The sequence below is a fragment of the Mastomys coucha genome, unplaced genomic scaffold (genome assembly GCF_008632895.1).
Source record: "Mastomys coucha isolate ucsf_1 unplaced genomic scaffold, UCSF_Mcou_1 pScaffold23, whole genome shotgun sequence".
NCBI lineage: Eukaryota > Metazoa > Chordata > Mammalia > Rodentia > Muridae > Mastomys > Mastomys coucha.
Window position 1 is genome coordinate 9977208 of NW_022196906.1, and position 16833 is coordinate 9994040.

General features: G+C 40.5%; 1 protein-coding gene across 11 annotated transcripts in view; it reads right to left on the reverse strand.

The window, feature by feature from the left end:
- The window catches only part of Fat3 (FAT atypical cadherin 3), a 591431-nt gene that overhangs the window by 112581 nt on the left and 462017 nt on the right, over nt 1–16833 (reverse strand). For 8 of the 11 annotated variants that reach the window (XM_031346174.1, XM_031346176.1, XM_031346179.1 and 5 more), the window contains exons 5-8: nt 13439–13753; nt 12108–12318; nt 11587–11655; nt 3658–3797 (exon numbers count right to left, since the gene is read on the reverse strand). In XM_031346174.1, coding sequence (XP_031202034.1) covers nt 3658–3797; nt 11587–11655; nt 12108–12318; nt 13439–13753 — 735 coding nt within the window. The remainder of the gene's footprint in view (nt 1–3657; nt 3798–11586; nt 11656–12107; nt 12319–13438; nt 13754–16833) is intronic. The other 3 variants (XM_031346182.1, XM_031346181.1, XM_031346178.1) reach the window with 1 other exon arrangement.

The window sequence follows — 16833 nt, forward strand, 5'->3', positions numbered from 1 at the left end:
GGTTGATGGATCTACCCATGTGTATCTACCCTAGTACCTATAGATCTACCCTAGTGAAAGCCAATTTAAGTAGCCTCTGGTCACCTTTTTAACATGACCTCATAAGTCTTTAGTAGGATAAAACAATTAATACTCTTGCCCTAAACATGGGGTTAGCTATTTGTATAAAGGGTCTTGCTCCTCTCTAAGGCGATGGCCAATGTCTTGTCTGAGACTCAGGTCTGGGATCCACCCAAAACCCTTTAAGTCTATTTATGTTGGGGTAGATGGTGACTCTTCTTTGGTGTTTCAGTCTGTCCTTTATGAGCCTCCTGTTCCACTCCCTGGATATTTCCCAATCCTGCTGCTTGCAATAACCAGGTCTTCTTGAGCTTCTTCATATTTACTTGAAGCAGACAGTCCAGAGACAACTTCACTCTTTCCTCTTCTCCTTTTAATCCAGACTTCCTTGCTTATCTCTGTGCTTTAAGGTAATATGTAGTCACTTCTGCTATGTGTTGTAATATGAAAAGTGCAATAACATCCATCACCAAACCCACCCTATTTCATGCAGAAGCTATTGTTCATCTCATCAGGTTGCTTCTGCCCAGGTGGGGATGCTTTGTTTTCATATTTTGTTTTTTGAAATACTTGTAATGTGAAGTGCACAGGCTGCTTTACATTCTGCACTTAGCCTAGGCAATCTTCTAGGGATATTTATGTAGCATCAGATTTTGTAGCTCTGAGGAAAAAAACCCAGTAAGAGTCAGAGTTGGAAGAACAGGACAAGACTGAAGATGAAGGAATGGTCTCATGTTGACACTGAATCCCGAAGGCTCTGATTTATTTAATATTTGTGAGGTAAAATTCAACATGTTGTTTATGGCTGATGAGAAGCCTATGTCCTACTATGCTTTATGATCTCATGTGAACAAAGGAGAGAAATGTCCTCCAAGGAATTTTGAACAGGTGGTTTGGAAACTAGAGAACATTAATCTAGCAGAGAAAGGTATCTGTTTGATGGTAGAAGCACTACATTGTCTGGGGTCATGGATTTGAGTGTATTTTAACAGTTTCAAAAGGAAGTTTAGACTGCACTGCGTATTCCCCAAATATCCTATTGTTCAAATGTACCTGACACTGGAGCAGAGAACTATTTTTGCTGTCATGTCCAAGGAAGCCTGGTAAAGATGAATCATTCTAGACTGACCAAGGCTGTTGAGCATAGAGGTCCAATATAGTCGATGGCCTTTGATGGCCACAGTCCCAATGCAGACACATAGTACATGCTTTGGAAACTGAGTTCTCACCCCTTAAGGTCAGGACTTGGCTATTTTAGACATGAAAATTCTCTTGATGCCATTTATTAATCTCTTTAATTTGCTTTTGCTAGGTGGACCTCAAGTTCACTCTAGTTCTCAGACTGCTTACAAATGCTCGTGAGTAAAGTCTAACTGTATATCAGTTTGGAAAAATGTGGTCTCAGACAGTGCATTCAAAGATGTACAATGTACATTTCCATGTTAGTTTAATGAGTGCATATTACATATATAGCCTTAAATTTGCATTAGCTTAGTGTAGTAATGTGTGTCCCACCTACTATGGGACCTGAGGCAGGAGGATTGTTGAGCCCAGAAGTTTGGGGCTAAAATGACAGTATAGTAACCTGTCTCAAACAACAATCAAAACTATACTACTATAACCTTAAACACCTTAGTGCATTGCATATGGCATGAAGAAACATTGATGAGATAGATGCTACTAAAATGTTGCTTCTCCCATCCTAGTAAAATTCTAAATGTCTTCCTGTTAACTTTTGCAATACCATTGTTAACATGAGTGCTTTGTACCATTTAGATCTGCTGTACCTCCTAGATAGACCCTTCTGGATATGTAGAATCTATTTGTTCACTCGTTCTAAAAACACTTACTGAATTATAGATACTAGATTGGCTGAATACTGCCTAATTCAATTGATTAAAAACCCTAGTGCAAAGTCTGGAAATGAATAGAAACCCATACTTACTGGTATTTTACTTAAATATGTCTTGGGTTTTTAAGTAGCACAGAGGAACTGGAATGAATATGCCAAGAAACTACTAATTTCAAAAAATGTAATTTAAAGTTCCCATTTAAAATGAATTAGCACTGACAACATAGCAATCCTACACATGGATTGTTTGGCATTAGTCTTCCAGCATACTGTTCAACTGTGCAGTTCTTATGGAATCTCAGCCAGAGTGTCTCATTTATGTGTATAGATCTGAGTTTTGAAAATGCCAAGAAGTGGTGTGGTTTTAGATAGGAAGAATATATAATTTGTTGTCCCAATTGGGTCAATTCTCAGACTATATGAGGTGGTGTTAATAGCGACTCTAGGGTAATGGGTGCAAATGGGACTCTCTGAGGCAGGTAGGGTCCTGTGGAAAGGAAAGGACAATCAAGAAACATCACGCATTAGCTGTCTATCTGCGAGTCATTTCCATTTATAACTAAAATCAAATGGAAAGCAAATGGTTGCATTACACAAACCCCATTATTCCCATCAACTCTACAACTCTCTTATTTAAAAGAAAACAGTCAAGTTGTTTATTTCTGTAGTAGTGTCAGACCAAGAGAAAAATTGTCTGGACAAACATATGAAATCTCCCTCCTACTGCTTTCAAGTTTCATGGTCATAAAAGTATAAATCATATTTAAAATAAATCATCATTCTCTTGCTTCTGCTTTGGCAAACCTTTCTTACTAACTTTCTAAATGTGTTGAGAGGAATTCTGAATATCCATCTGGGTCCAACAGAGACCAGGGCCCAGATCAATCTTTCATGTCTTCCGGGCTTGTGGGAACAACAGAGAGTGAGGCAGGGAGAAGAGTGGAGTTGCAGAGCATGTCATGTGGGGCTGGGTTTAAGGTGCTGAATAACAAAACCAAAAAATCCTATATTCAAGGTAAATCCATAGTGTTGGCTCCCACTTGGGAAGAAGTTTGATATGTTTTGAGTCACAGACAAGCCCAGAATTTTTCTTCTAACTCCAAATGTCTTTCATACAAACTCAAGAAGCAGAGCAGAAGTTCCTCAACCTCAGATTTATGGTAACATCGATAGAACCTCTGGGGCTGGATATCAGCTACTAGACCTGCTCTTACTAGGCTCTATGTCAGAGGTACAATGTGCAGCTGGGATAGAGAACCCACAATACAGAGCCTATCATGAATATCCAGGCATCAGTTTTGTCATTTACAGAGGCTGTTTGATCTTGGATAGGTAACTTCCATCTTAGTATGTAATTGAATATGGACTCTTAGGTAGCTCTAGCTTTAAATTTTAGTGACTTGAGAAATGAGGAGAGGAAGAATCTCGTGCTTTGCTAACACTGACAACATGGATGTCTCATTGTAAGTTGACTGTTGTCAGAGAGAACCTTACAGTAAGTGACCAGGAAACAAATGCACATCATTCTTTCATACACAAGCAACCACAGTTGACATGAACAAAGCAGCCAAATTCTGCATCATCTTAGAAGCCTTTGTCTCAGTTGTTCATTAAAATGATTTTCTGAAAAAAAAAGAAACCCTGGACATAATTTATTACTCTCTGGATCTATTTTTCCATAGCTTCTGTTTCTCTCTTTAGCAGATATTTACACATTGTTGCTAGTCAGTAACCTAACATCTCACCTGAGTGACAGCAACATTTGTTCCATCGGTGACCTCCACGCTCATGTTGTAGATCGACCTTTGCTCTGCATCCAAAGGCTTTGCAATGACAATTGTTCCAACACCCTTCTCTGCATCAAAAGAGCTGTCAAAATTCCCCCCTGATGGTTTCACAGAAACAACACGAAATTAGCACATCTGAGAAGGTATTAAGTTTATGGAGGCATATATCTTTACAGGGTGCTTTTATATAAATATATTTTCTAGCAGGCATTTCTATGGCTCAATTTCATAAATCTTCAATGGAGCTTTACTATTTCTAACTTAATTTATATTTCAAAAGCCATCCTCTATAAGCATAACAAATGACACAAAAAACAATCTATTGTAAATAAAAACGTAAGCAGTAATATTAGAGTGGTGGAGCATAAACTGATCCCAAAACCACTGAGAAGACTAATATCCTTGCAACCCCTCTCAGCCACCATACTGCGAACCTGGGGAATATCAGCTTCTCCAATTACAATGAATAGAAATGATTTGAAACTTTTAGGTCTGTTCTAGGATTGTTGGATATTTGACTGGTTAGAATTCAGTGTCCCTCAATGAAATGTCAGAAATAAAAATATCAATATGGGAAGATAAGAAAAATTTAAAAAGTGAATTTCATATAAAAATCTTTCTGAATATTCAGAGAAATGTTTTTGGCTTCGTGGCAGTGTAAATTCACTTTCTCCCAAGAGGATGATGATTTCACAACACATTGACATGAACTCTTAAGAGGTAGTATCATACTGTTAATATAACACTAGCGAAGTTCTAAGGCAATTTACACAAAGGTTTAGAAAAATTGTCATCTGTTCTTTTGTTTTAAATGACATACTTAAGATAGCATTAGAATTGTGACCTTTTATCTCTGAACAAAAGTGTCACTTATAAACTTCCCAAATTAGATAATTTTTTTAAGTGGGAGAAAAGATAACAGTCTAAGCATTGAAAAAAGTTTAATTAAATGTCAGTATATGTTCACTGTCACTATTTATTTTTGTCTGAAAATACATGTGTGAAATACATTTGGTTTCAGATGGTAATTTCATTTAACTTTAGTATGTAGGGCAATGTATTGACTGAATTTCATATTTTAGAAAAGAAAAACTTGGCTTTTCTTATATCCTATGCTCTTTGCATTTTATTTTTCTGACCCTTGAGCACTATGTTTTTGGAATTACAATATTGCAATATTAAGTGGGTGGATGAATGAAGGGATGAAGAGTCACACTGTATGACTGGCATTTGTCATACAATGACAGTGACAAAGATAAATAATATGGTTTACTTTCTAAAAATGTAGTCATGTATATTTCAAGTACCAACTGCTTGCAGATACCATGTTCACTTAGGATTATTTAATTACTGGAGAGAACATAATTGCCTTTGACATTTAATTAAAGCTGTGGAGATACAGGGGTATGAGAAAATTGCTCAGAGATGATATATGTTCTCAAAAATTTCATCTAAAAGAGACTCATCTTCCAATTAATGTCTTTAATTGATTTGTTGAGAAGCACAAGATGCTAAGTCCAAAAAAGGATTTTGAGAATACAGAAGAAGATGGGGTTCCTAGCCTGTAAATAGAAGTAGGTCTCAGACGGATGCTTCTTATTGAAGAGAATGAATGTGTCCTCGATGCATAGGTGAAATAAAACAAAGCTGACATGGGTGACATGGGTGATGTAGGTGGTGTGGGTGACATGGGCAACAGTTGTCTTATGTAGCAAGGCAAATCATTCACCTATAAGAGGTAAATGCTGGGGGAAAAAACCAAAACCGACCAACCAAACAAAAACCTTTGCCATGGAAATCTTCAAAGAAAGGTAATAACAGCCTGTGAAGACGAGGATACAGCTTCTCAGATTGCTTCTGGAGAGTATTCACTCATGGTCCCAATTACAGTTCAACCAACTTTAGACTTTCTGTCCTGATCTCTGGTGTTGACTTCCTAAACATAAAGACTGAGGCTTTTATTTTAAGTCGTTTTAGTGGGAATATTGTTAACTCTCCAGGGACAGTTATTCAAGAAAGGCAAACATTTGTGGGTCAAGGGAAGAATTGTGCACACTACTCTCTCTAGCTGAAAGATGAACGGAAATGGATATTAGAGAAAACACAGGTAAAGGCTTCCAATTTCAGATCTCATGCTCCTTGATTATGACCCTTGAAAGTCTGTGCAAAACTACACTGTCACCCTGCCTGCATAATAGTGTAATATTTGCATATTTATATGGTGTAGATTGTATGCTTTTTCACAATTTTTGTTCTTGTTAATACTTTGGCGACTTTTGCAAGTTTTAGTTTTTATAATCCTCTCTCTTCCTCTTGGCATGCATTTACTTCTTTCATTAGTCATTGCTGTGTTAACTATTCCAAATGAGAAACTTCTAACTTTATAGGAGAGAGAAATCATTAGCATCTTTGGTACCTTTTCCACTTGCTCATGTAGCCAGCGTACTATAATACTCATTTCTGGGACATTTGCTCCTAGTTAAGCCAAGATTTCATTTAAATCAAAATCTTCCCAAGTTTTCAAATGAGTTTCTGACAAGGGACACAGAATCCAGACCAGCAGTTCATCATCAACCCACACACAATTTAATAACCCACACATAAGCATCCTATTTCATAAACGACTCCATGCCTTTCCCCCCAGGTCTTGTTTTTCTGGGCTCCCTTTTAGCCTGAAAGGTGATTTCAATTTTGTGGGAAAACAAGTCCAAATCATATGGGGTAAGACTATCAATCAATCAAATGCAAGGAGTCCGACTTCACTGTCAGCATTCCGTTTAAACAAGATGTGCTTCCTCAGAGCCAGTAACAGAACATGCAAAGCCAGAGTGTGTCGGGTGCAACAGCATGAGGCCAAACAAAAGGTGGGCAGAAAAGGACATTGCAGAGCTGGCCCGAGTCCCACAGGGTGGGCTTCAGAATGTCACAGCCTGTGCATTGCTGCGGGGGTGTGTGGCAGAGATAGTTAAAAGCGAGGTTGTGAACAGCCCACATGACAATAATTCACTTTAGGGACATTCCTCTTGGACCATTTTTGGCCAAGACAGGTGTCATGGAATAAAGAAAAGCAGAAGAGGGATACTAGATTTCTGATACAATAATAATTTTAGTGCATCAAGGAGAGGGGTCCTGAAAAACTCTAGAAATAGAACATGAATAAAAACAGTGGTGGCCACCATCTATGGCTCACTTCACTGGGGGATGACTGAGTTGCACTTTTCTTTAAAGGTGGGTATCCCATTTGAAATTTGAGATTTTTAGACGAGATCATCTCTCAGTTTCAAAAGGCTAGATAGACCCTCCTGACCAAGGAGAAAGCTGCTGGTGCCATTTCTAAGAAACTCAGTGAGAGAAATGGCACAGCTTCTCCTGTAGAGAAGCGTCCAGGTTCTTCCTCTAGAAAAATAACTTCACTCCTGCACATGCAATTGTAAAAATACCAACCCAAATCTGGTAGTCACTCAGGGGGAGGTGAGACTGAGAAGCTTCCAAAATACTGAGCAACTGAATCTCATTGAACGCAGAGAGCCGTGCACAAGCTGTTCGTTCAAGTTCAGCATGTACACCCAACTGGAGGAAAGACATTCAGTGCCAGTTACGGTGCAATTATGAATAATTTTCTGCCTTGGAATGAAGCAAGCACACAGCAGGCTGATAGTTAAATGGAGGTCAGGAAATGGAGGTCAGGAAAAGGTGGTAGGACGGAACAACGAAAAACCCTAGGTTTAGTCCACGACCCCTTTTCTTAAAATAATTAATATGAAGTATTTTTGGCCTTTACTATTTTTCTAAAATTTTTCCAGTATGATCCCATAAGTGAGATTATTGCTATAAAGAAAAGCAAGTCTTGTTTGAGGTCAAGTTAGGGCATGAAGGCAGAATAAGGGGAATGGAGTGTTTGATGTCCCTTGACTAGCTGAGCAGAGCATACTCTGTCAGGAGAGCAGGTGAGGTGTAAATAGATGGGGCTTCTCTAAATATGGGCTGGGAGAGAGGAGGTGATGGAGAAATGTGGCTGCCAGGTTAGGAAAGATGCAGAGGTGCCGAAACTCTGAGATGTGTCCAACCTCATATGGCTGAGGAGAGCGATGAAAACAGACCCACAAAATTGTAGACTTACTTAAAACTTGTGGTTCCCTCTTTTTTAAGATTTAAAAAAAGTAATCACATAATTCTCCAGCATGAACTTTGTGGATTACATTATGTCTCAATTACAAAACATTGGACACATCTGAGAGAGGACAAAGCTACTGCCCATGCTGTCATGAATGTGGCTTGCCTTCTTGACCTAGATCATTTGTGACTGCACAGAAAGACAAAGTTCAAAAAAAGACAGGAGTAAGCTGAGAGGGCAACAGCCAATGATTCAAGTCACAGTGATCTACAGATCTACAGCCGGCTGAGGGCCAAGGTAGCCCTTGTCTACCTTCAGCACAGAGAGATGGCTGAGAGGCTAGCACAGAGGACTGTTAGAGATTCATACCCTTTTTCCTTCCTAACACTGGGTGAGGAAAGTCAGAGTAGTTCATATGCTTCCTATTTGCAAGGGGAAGCATGTTTCTATGATGATTCAGGGAAAACTAAAGTCAGGTAAAAACTGGAAGGCAGCATGCTTCAGTTTTGAATGTGGAGTTGTTAATGATGGCGGCCTTTACAATTCAAATATTTGCCATCAGGATATGATTCAGGGGCTGAGCTGAGAACCAGATTGCCTGCACATTGGAGGTATGTAAATCAAGGAACGGCTGAGGGAAAGTCAGAGCCTCCTGAGAAGTGTGAAGATACATGACAAAGCTGCAAAGGATTGTGGGTTATTTTTGTTCCCTTCATTTTCTTTTCCTTTTAACAAGGAAAGAAAGCATGCTGTGTGTTGGGCTGTTTAAATCCACAACAGTTGAACTTTATTGTGTTGCCTTTTAATTACAGCTTTCTTAGCTTGGTTATAAGTAGGGCTTGTTTCTGAGAGCAGAAGGGTCTAGCTACAGAGGAAACACAGTCTCTTTGGAGTTGAGAAAAAGCAAGTGTTTAGGCTTGGAGACAAATTGCTGCTCATATGGACTTCCAGTGACTTCATGTTCTGGTAGGAGGTAAGGAAATTCAGTCAAAATCAGAGACCTGTAAGTTTGGAAATGTGCAAGTGAGAACAGGCTCTCAAGGGGGAAGAAAGGCAGTCTGAAACTGTCTTTGTTTACTGAATGAGCTTTCACCAGGTTGAGCAGTTTAAAGATGGGCATGCCAGATGAGAATGTTATGCCCTTTGCCTCTTAGTTTGTTCTTCATGGTTGTCCAAATGTACTAGGTCTATGGTATAAACTCGGGTTGACTTATTCTTCACAAGAAGATTTGGTCAAAACTTGAAGCAGGACCTGAGGCTGCATTGCAGATCCATGCTGACCTTCCTTACCTCATGTTTATTCTCTGTCTTCCTGCAGTGCTCATAGATAGGTATTCTGTGCTAAGGGACACTGCCCACTCTTGGTTTCCTCTGTGCTAGTTTGATCAAGGATGATGCTTAGGCAAGGAGGAAAGGAAGATTCACAAGAGGTAAATTTTGACAGTGAGGATGAAACCCCTGACGATGATAAAGCAAACAAAAGGTTTTAAAAGAAGGAAGAGGATGTCAGCACAGCAGGTAAATTATGACTCTGGCAGGCGAGCCATATTTATCAGAGATTTGATAAAGGTAATCATCTCTACTGCAAACCACTAGCACCTGGGAAAGGACTCAGAGTTCTACAGTGAAGTAAAAAGTTGGCGTTTCAAGACATTGTTGGCTGAACCTGGGGATGGAAATAAAATCATGATCTGTTTGGGCAGCAGGCCCAGTAACTTCAATTTGTAGAAGAAATTTAGCAATCTGTTACCAGATTCACAGAGAAATGTCTGTGATGGAGAATTCCAGATTAGGGGACAGTCCTGGGAGTCTTCATTGAAAAAAAACTAATTTCATTCACAAAGTAGAATGGATGAGGTGGTGGCGGGGAGGAAGTAGAATCTATGGAGAAGAGCACTGCTTAGGAGCATAAAGGAAAAGAGCCATGACAGCTATCATTGCACTTTGCACATTGTTATGTGTGAATGCCATAATGGAGGGTCTCTATAAACAGCTCTTTCTCTTTGGAGTAGTAAGGCTATCTGTGCTGGGGTAAAATGGAAGGTCATACTGATCCTCTGTAGGAGCAGGAGGCTAATACAATAAGGTTAACATGGTTGTTTGAGGCATTACTGCCAGTCTCTGTAGCTTAGTTCACTCACCCTGAGTAAAAAGCAATGTAAGTTCCAATAAGATCAAGAACGGAGACATGGGCTTGGACCTTGAGGGTGAAGAATGGAGATGGGATCCATATAAGATGAAAATGTACAGTAGTATTGATAAGATAATGTGAAAAACCCACGAGTAATCTTACACGGAGTCCTCCTAGCAGCATGCTAACCTTCACCTAGACATGCTTGTAGAGAGATGCTGAAGAATTGTAGACTGGCCTGAGGAACTGGGGGTCACATGACCCACCACACCTAGCATCAAAGAAAGGTACACTAGTGAGACTTCCTATGCATGGGCAGCTTGGAAAAGCAACAGCAAGCTCCGTTCCCCCAACAGAGTTGCTTTGCAAAGTGAGTTGGTGAAGGGATGACCAAAAGTGTCCAGGTAGGCAAAAGACAAATAACTAGCACCATGTGCAATGCTTCATTGCATCAAGAAAGAAGAGACTGTATCATATAATAACTGAATAAGCCAGAAACTACTGAGATGGTGATAGAAACATTTCTCATAGGTCAGAAGATGCTCCATCTCAAATACGATGGCAGACATGAAGAAGGAATTGAAGGATGGTCATATGAAAAGATGTTGAGGTTAATCTCAATTAACTAAAACTAAGATGCCCTGTATGTACAGAACGAAATGCAGACGGAAAGGCCTTGCTTGTTGGGAGTTCAGAGGACTCTCTGAGGTTTGACTGGGAGACATGGAACATTGTTTTTTCTACGCTTCATGAAACCAGATGTGGAGCCTCCTAAATGCTTTCCCCAGACCCAGCTGTTTAAAGGGGAGGCAGTGGCTGCCCATCCTGTCCAGGCACCACGAGGAAGGAAATGATTCTCCCACACGAGTGCTCTTCTGGCTGATTCACTGCTCATAGAGAACCCTGCGAAGTGGGCTCCAGTTCAGCCCTGATCAGCCCCTGGAAGGCACACGCTCTCCTCTCTCTTTGACAACAGCCTGTTTTATTTCCCGTCCTACACACTTTTTCTCTCCAGAGCTCTCCCTGCAGGTTTGTGGAAAGGCTGTTTTGCCCTTTTCCTTTTGCAGCCTGGCGTGCTTGCTTGCTTTCTTTCAAGGAATTTAAAAGTTGGCTCCCTGGGTCTGCCCTGCCTGCTTGCTTCCATCTGCTTTCTCTATTCAGGGTGAGTAGGGGCTTACTGGCTACACATCTAGGTTGTATTTCCTGCCCTTCCTTTTGTGGAAGGCAGCCAGGGGACTCTCCTGGTGGGGCTTTTTGGTCTGTGAATGACACTACTGCAGAAAAGCAAGGGGGCTGGAATTACATTTTCATTTATTTTCAATTGGAATATTCTCAGTTAAATAAACCAACCTCCAAAAAGATAAAAACAAAACAAAATAACCCACATACCTCAAAAGCAGTGGGAGAAAAATAAAAACAACCCCCCTCCCCGCCAAAACCTAAACCCATTTAATCTCAAACAAAGAAGTCATTGGATATGAGGAATGAGGTTGCTGTTAGAGGCGTGTATGAAACCTGTGGGCTGCACTTCAGTCTGTCACAGGCAGTTATGAAAGATGTAATTCGATTTGTTTAAAAAAAAAAAACGTAACAGGCAGATTGGATAGCTGTATTTTAGCAAATGTGTTTGCACTAAGGGTACCTTCTGTTGAACAGTTCTGCCCACAAGCTGTCTGTAGAATATAGAACATCTCTCGAGCATGCTTGCCACCTTGAAGCAGGGCAGTCGGGAGCAGAAAAAAAAACAGAATGCAGAAAAAAGGTGAAGAAAAAGAGAGAAATGAAGGACAGCAAGTCTAGTACCATCAATACATTTAGAAATGAGATTAGCCAAGTGTGACAATAGAATTAAAATGACACACAGAAGGACAGTAAGGTCGCAGTAAATCACGTACTATGGAGAAATCCAGCCAGAGAGCACTTTCTGTTCAGCTTAGCTACAGAGTCAGAACGAAAGCACAGGTTGGTTTTTCATTTTACTGGCTCTTTTGCATTCCGGCACTATTTTTTAATCTTAGGCTTAATTGCTAGCTTTTAATTTTTTTCTTTTGCCTTTAAAATGTATTTATTTATTCATTCATTTACTTATTTAATTGCTTGTTTGGCAAGTTCCTTCAAACAGTTAAGTCCATTTCCTGATATGCTCTAGAGACTTGAACTTACCGACGATGTCAAACCACAGAGGGGTGTTAGCTGGCTGCACAGACACCACCCCTACAATCTCTGTCACTTTGTCACTCTCCATGACCGTGAAGTTGTAAAATGGTTCATCGAATGTCAGTGGTACAGGTGAAGGCGGTGGCTTCTTAATCCATTCGATGTGGAGGCGGGCAGTGGAGGATTTCTGTGGGCGGCCATTGTCCACAGCCTTGATCTACTCCCACATGGGGGAACACAGAAAGATGGCTTAGTGCAGTGAGTCTGTGGAAGGCTTTCACTCACACAGTAACAAGCCCAAAGACCAATTTCTGCACAGTGTCACAAGAAGTAAAGTTGTGTCCAGTTGAGACTTCAAAGTGGGCTCCGAAGTAGAAACAGTGCAAACAGGGCTTGCACTATATCTGCCAGAAGCCTACTTTTGAGAAGTAAAACCATAAAAAATAAAGATTGTACTTAAAATTCATAGTATTTCAGGGGCAAGAGTAATAGTTTATGTGAATAGAAATAACTAATTTAATACCTCATAGCATGATTCTGAACCTTACCTCTATTGAGAGTTGAAGGGGGAATGAATGTGAGATCTTATTTGTGTGTTAGGATATGTTAGCACATGTGTACATGCATGTGAACATGTATGTGTATGTGAATTTATGTATGTGTGAGTATAAGTGCTTATATATGTACAAGTTTCTAAGTGTAAGTTTGTGTGCATGCACTGAATTTGTGCATGTATGTGTACATGTGTATGAGTGTGTGCACCCATATGTGAATATGCATAAGTATATTATGTATGTGCACCTGTGTTTATGTTTACATATGTGTGCTGTACATGTGTGTGAGCATATGTATGAGAATGTGCAATATATGGTAATATGCATGCATATGTCTGAGAATATGTGTGCAAATGTGTACGCACTTGTATGATCATATGCATTTGTGTACATGTGTGTGATTGCATGCATGACTGTGTCCATGTAAGTGTGAGTGTGAACATATATACCTGTGTGCCTGTGTTTCACAGTTTCATCTTCTTTGTCTTAGATATATACTGCCTGTTATGTTCAGCAACTTGAGAATAAGTTAGGGCTCAAGATGTGTGGCTGTGTGTCTTCAAGCAGGCCATAGAATCAGTGAAAGTTTGCTGACAGGACACAATGAAGGGAACTCTCACTATTTAGAACATCACCTAGGAAGGTAAAAGTTTTTACGTGTAACTGGCTCCCTGAAAGCGGCCTTCTGCAGCTACTTCTACACTATGTCTATTGATCAATATAGTAGGCTTGAAGAAGAGGGCTCACCCTACCCCACTGATGTGCTCTGGAATTAGATCTTACCGTCAGGATGTCATAACTTCCTGCTGTGAATTGCTTTCTGGAAGAGACCATGCCAGTTTTAGGGTCAATAAAAAACTTTCCATCATCATTCCCATCCACAATACTGTAGGAAATTTCTGCATTGGGGCCTTCATCTCTGTCAAATGCAAAAGCCCTGTAAATGGGTTCACCCCTCTTCTTGCGGTCACGTTCTGGAAGTTTGATCTGGTAAACCTTCTCAGGGAACTGGGGCTTGTTGTCGTTTTCATCCAGAACCTGAACCACCACCCAAATGGTCGACTGTTTTGGAGAAGAGCCACCATCCGTCACTGTCACCTGAGTTTTGAAAGAGAAAGTATGATACAATCAGAAAGTACACACTCTGTCACCTGTGTGTCCCCTGCCCACCCCACAGATGTGCAGTTTACTTGCTGGGCCATTTCAGCTCTTCTGAGCACTATGATTTGTATAGAATAGACAACATTTTCATAGTTAGCCCATAAGAAATTGAATGCTTCTGAACCAGTAATAGAAGTCATTGCTGGAGTAAGCAGAGCGGTTTCAGAGTTGGGCTCTGAGTGGGTGCTGAGTCACATTCCATACACTAGTGACTTTAAGAGGCAGGCTTTATTTTTCTGGAGCCTAGGGCAAAGGCTAACTCAGTCTCTGAGGTCTCCTTGATAAGCACTTTAATAACCCAGTCAGATCGCAAAGTCCCTCTTTGTGATGCCATCACCCTGGGACCTTCATTTCTACATGGGTTTCAGTGGGAGCATGGCAAACAGGCAGGCCATTGCAAGGGCTCACTGTAGAGTACAGCAGAGAAGGAGAAGAGCTGACTTTGCAAAACTCTCGGTCTATAGGGTCCAAGTGGATTTAAATATGACTTCCTAACAGACACAGTGGTCATGTAATCGTGATACGTTGACACACAAGAGTTTCATCAAATAAACAGGCAAGGCTTTTAGCACCTGAGCTCTGCTCTTCTCTCTCTTTTTCATATTATGCTGTGAGTTGAATTGTTTCCCCTCAAAATGCATGTATTTGAAGCTCTATTCCTACTTTGGGCCTGCATTGCATGTGGGACCTTTGAGGAAGGGGGGTTAAGATCAAATGAGGTCATAATGGTATAATCCTGACTTAACTGGATCCTTCAGGGAAGAAAATGTTTGTTACTGCCATCTCCTTCTGTAGTGTGAGCACACAGTGAGAAGGTGCGAGCCACCAAGAAGCAAAACCATGCCAGAATCTGACATGGGACTTCCTGGTCTCCATATTATCTTATTTTGTCTCATGCTCAAATTCTGTTTCCCAAAATAACAATATTAGCAGGTGATGTCTTTGGGTGGCTTTAGTCATTAAAGCTTCATGGAATTAGTTTTCTTATAAAAGAGGCTAAAAGTGCTTGTTTGTCCTCCTCTGTTACCCCAGAACAAGTCCAGAAAGTTCCATACATGGGGAATATTCATGAGGCTTTATGTTCATGTGATCAAGTTTATGTGGAAAAATGCTTTAGAATGGAAATTTGTGAACAATGACATTGCTCATTCACAGGTCCCGGGGCTGGGAAGTCCACAGCCAAGGTCCCAGGAAAGTCACTGTCCATGAAGACCTGCTTCTCTCAGATAGAGCTTTTTCAGATATGCCTTCTAGGACAGAAGGGTTACAGACAAGCCCCATTGTCCTTTTACATAAGGACATCAATTCCCTTTGATCTAACCATACTTAATGGCCCTGCTTGCTGGCACTGGGCATTGATACTGAGAAGATAAGCATTCAGACTAGAACATGGAGAATGTGCAGTCCAATGCCCAATTCTTGCTTCTGATGAAGGCTCTCTGGACTGTAAAAGTAACTTCCTGCTGTCTGTTCATATGACAGAGATGGAAACAACTAGTGTCTCTTGTTTACATTGTTATGAAATAAAAAGAACAGCATGAAATAGTTGATTTGTGTCATAGTGATATATAATTTATAATTCAAACAGCTTATTTTAGGTACAGATGACAGCTAGCCTGTTGCTTAACTACTACAAAATAATGTTTCCCCCTTTTTTGGGAAATGAAAGGGGCCAAGCATCACTTCCTATGCCTCTGAAATGTGTTTGTGAAAACAGGAAAAGGAACACAAGGAAGAGAATGTAAAGTACTTTCTGGGCCTAAGATACCCTTGAGTCTCAATAGTCCCTATGACACTAATAACCAATGCATAAATGGCATACAGTTCTGAGTGTGACCTCAGCCACTTCTATAATATCCTCATCAGCCAGTGGGGGGTGGTTATGTATTTTCATTTTTCAGATGGGAAAACTGTGCACTGAACGATCTACAGTTAGTGAGTAACAGAGCTGTGTAATGAGGACCTTGTAAGGCCTTTTTAGACACAAACCCCTGGAAGAGCTTCTACTTAATCTTTGTGTCATTACCTTGAGTTTATTAGCTTAAAATGTGTACTTGGAACCTAAATGTATGTCTAGAAGGAGCATCGACAAAAAGAAACAGTGAATCAGAGAATATGCTCAGTCATTTCTTCATCTAAGAAAACAACCTGACAGGAATAATGGGAAAAACATCAAAATTATTGGCAAACAGATTAAAGTTTCATTTTCAAATGCAATTGTAGTATAGCTTAGCTTCTCTTACAAGTTACCTCAGAGGGTAGCTTTAATAGCCTTAGAATAAACTTCTATCACACTTCTTGCTTTTGTTGAAAGAAATAAATCAATGCAGTTTTATTCCAATATTGTTTTTTTTTCCTATTGGTTTACTGTGCTTTGCAAAAGAAATGCTTGAGCTATTTCCTTGGGCTTGTGAGTTCTGAAGGGACATGTCCTATCTTGCTCAGTGCTCAAATATACTCCAGGAGAGTTGTGTTGGCCCAGACTAGTTTCTTGGTTGTTCGGTCATTCTGCCTCTTCCCTGCATGAACAGCTCTTTTCCAAGTCAAGGTCACTCTCACTGATATTACTGGGCCTCAACTGCTTTACTGGCTGTCAGTCTGTATCCTGCAGGGGACTCCAAGCCTGATCATTGCTCATTGGAGTATCCCACCCTTAGAAACAGCTCTCGTAAGTTACATCAGAATCTTGGGTGTGCATCTAGAATCTCCCTTTATCTAACCATCCACATCAAGTCAGACATGGAAGAGAGCAAGTGCCTCTGTGTGCCACTTCTAGACTAAGCTCCTCTGCTGCACTGTCTGATAATCAACCTCATTCCCTCTTATGTGGTGGTGGATTACTGCAGCTTCCGACTCTACTGCAGCTTCCGACTCTACTGCAGCTTCCGACTCTACTGCAGCTTCCGACTCTACTGCAGCTTCCGACTCTTCTAGGAGACGGGTTTTTGCCTTTGTTGTAGAATGCCCTTTCCTTCCTTCCTTCCTTCCTTCCTTCCTTCCTTCCTTCCTTCCTTCCT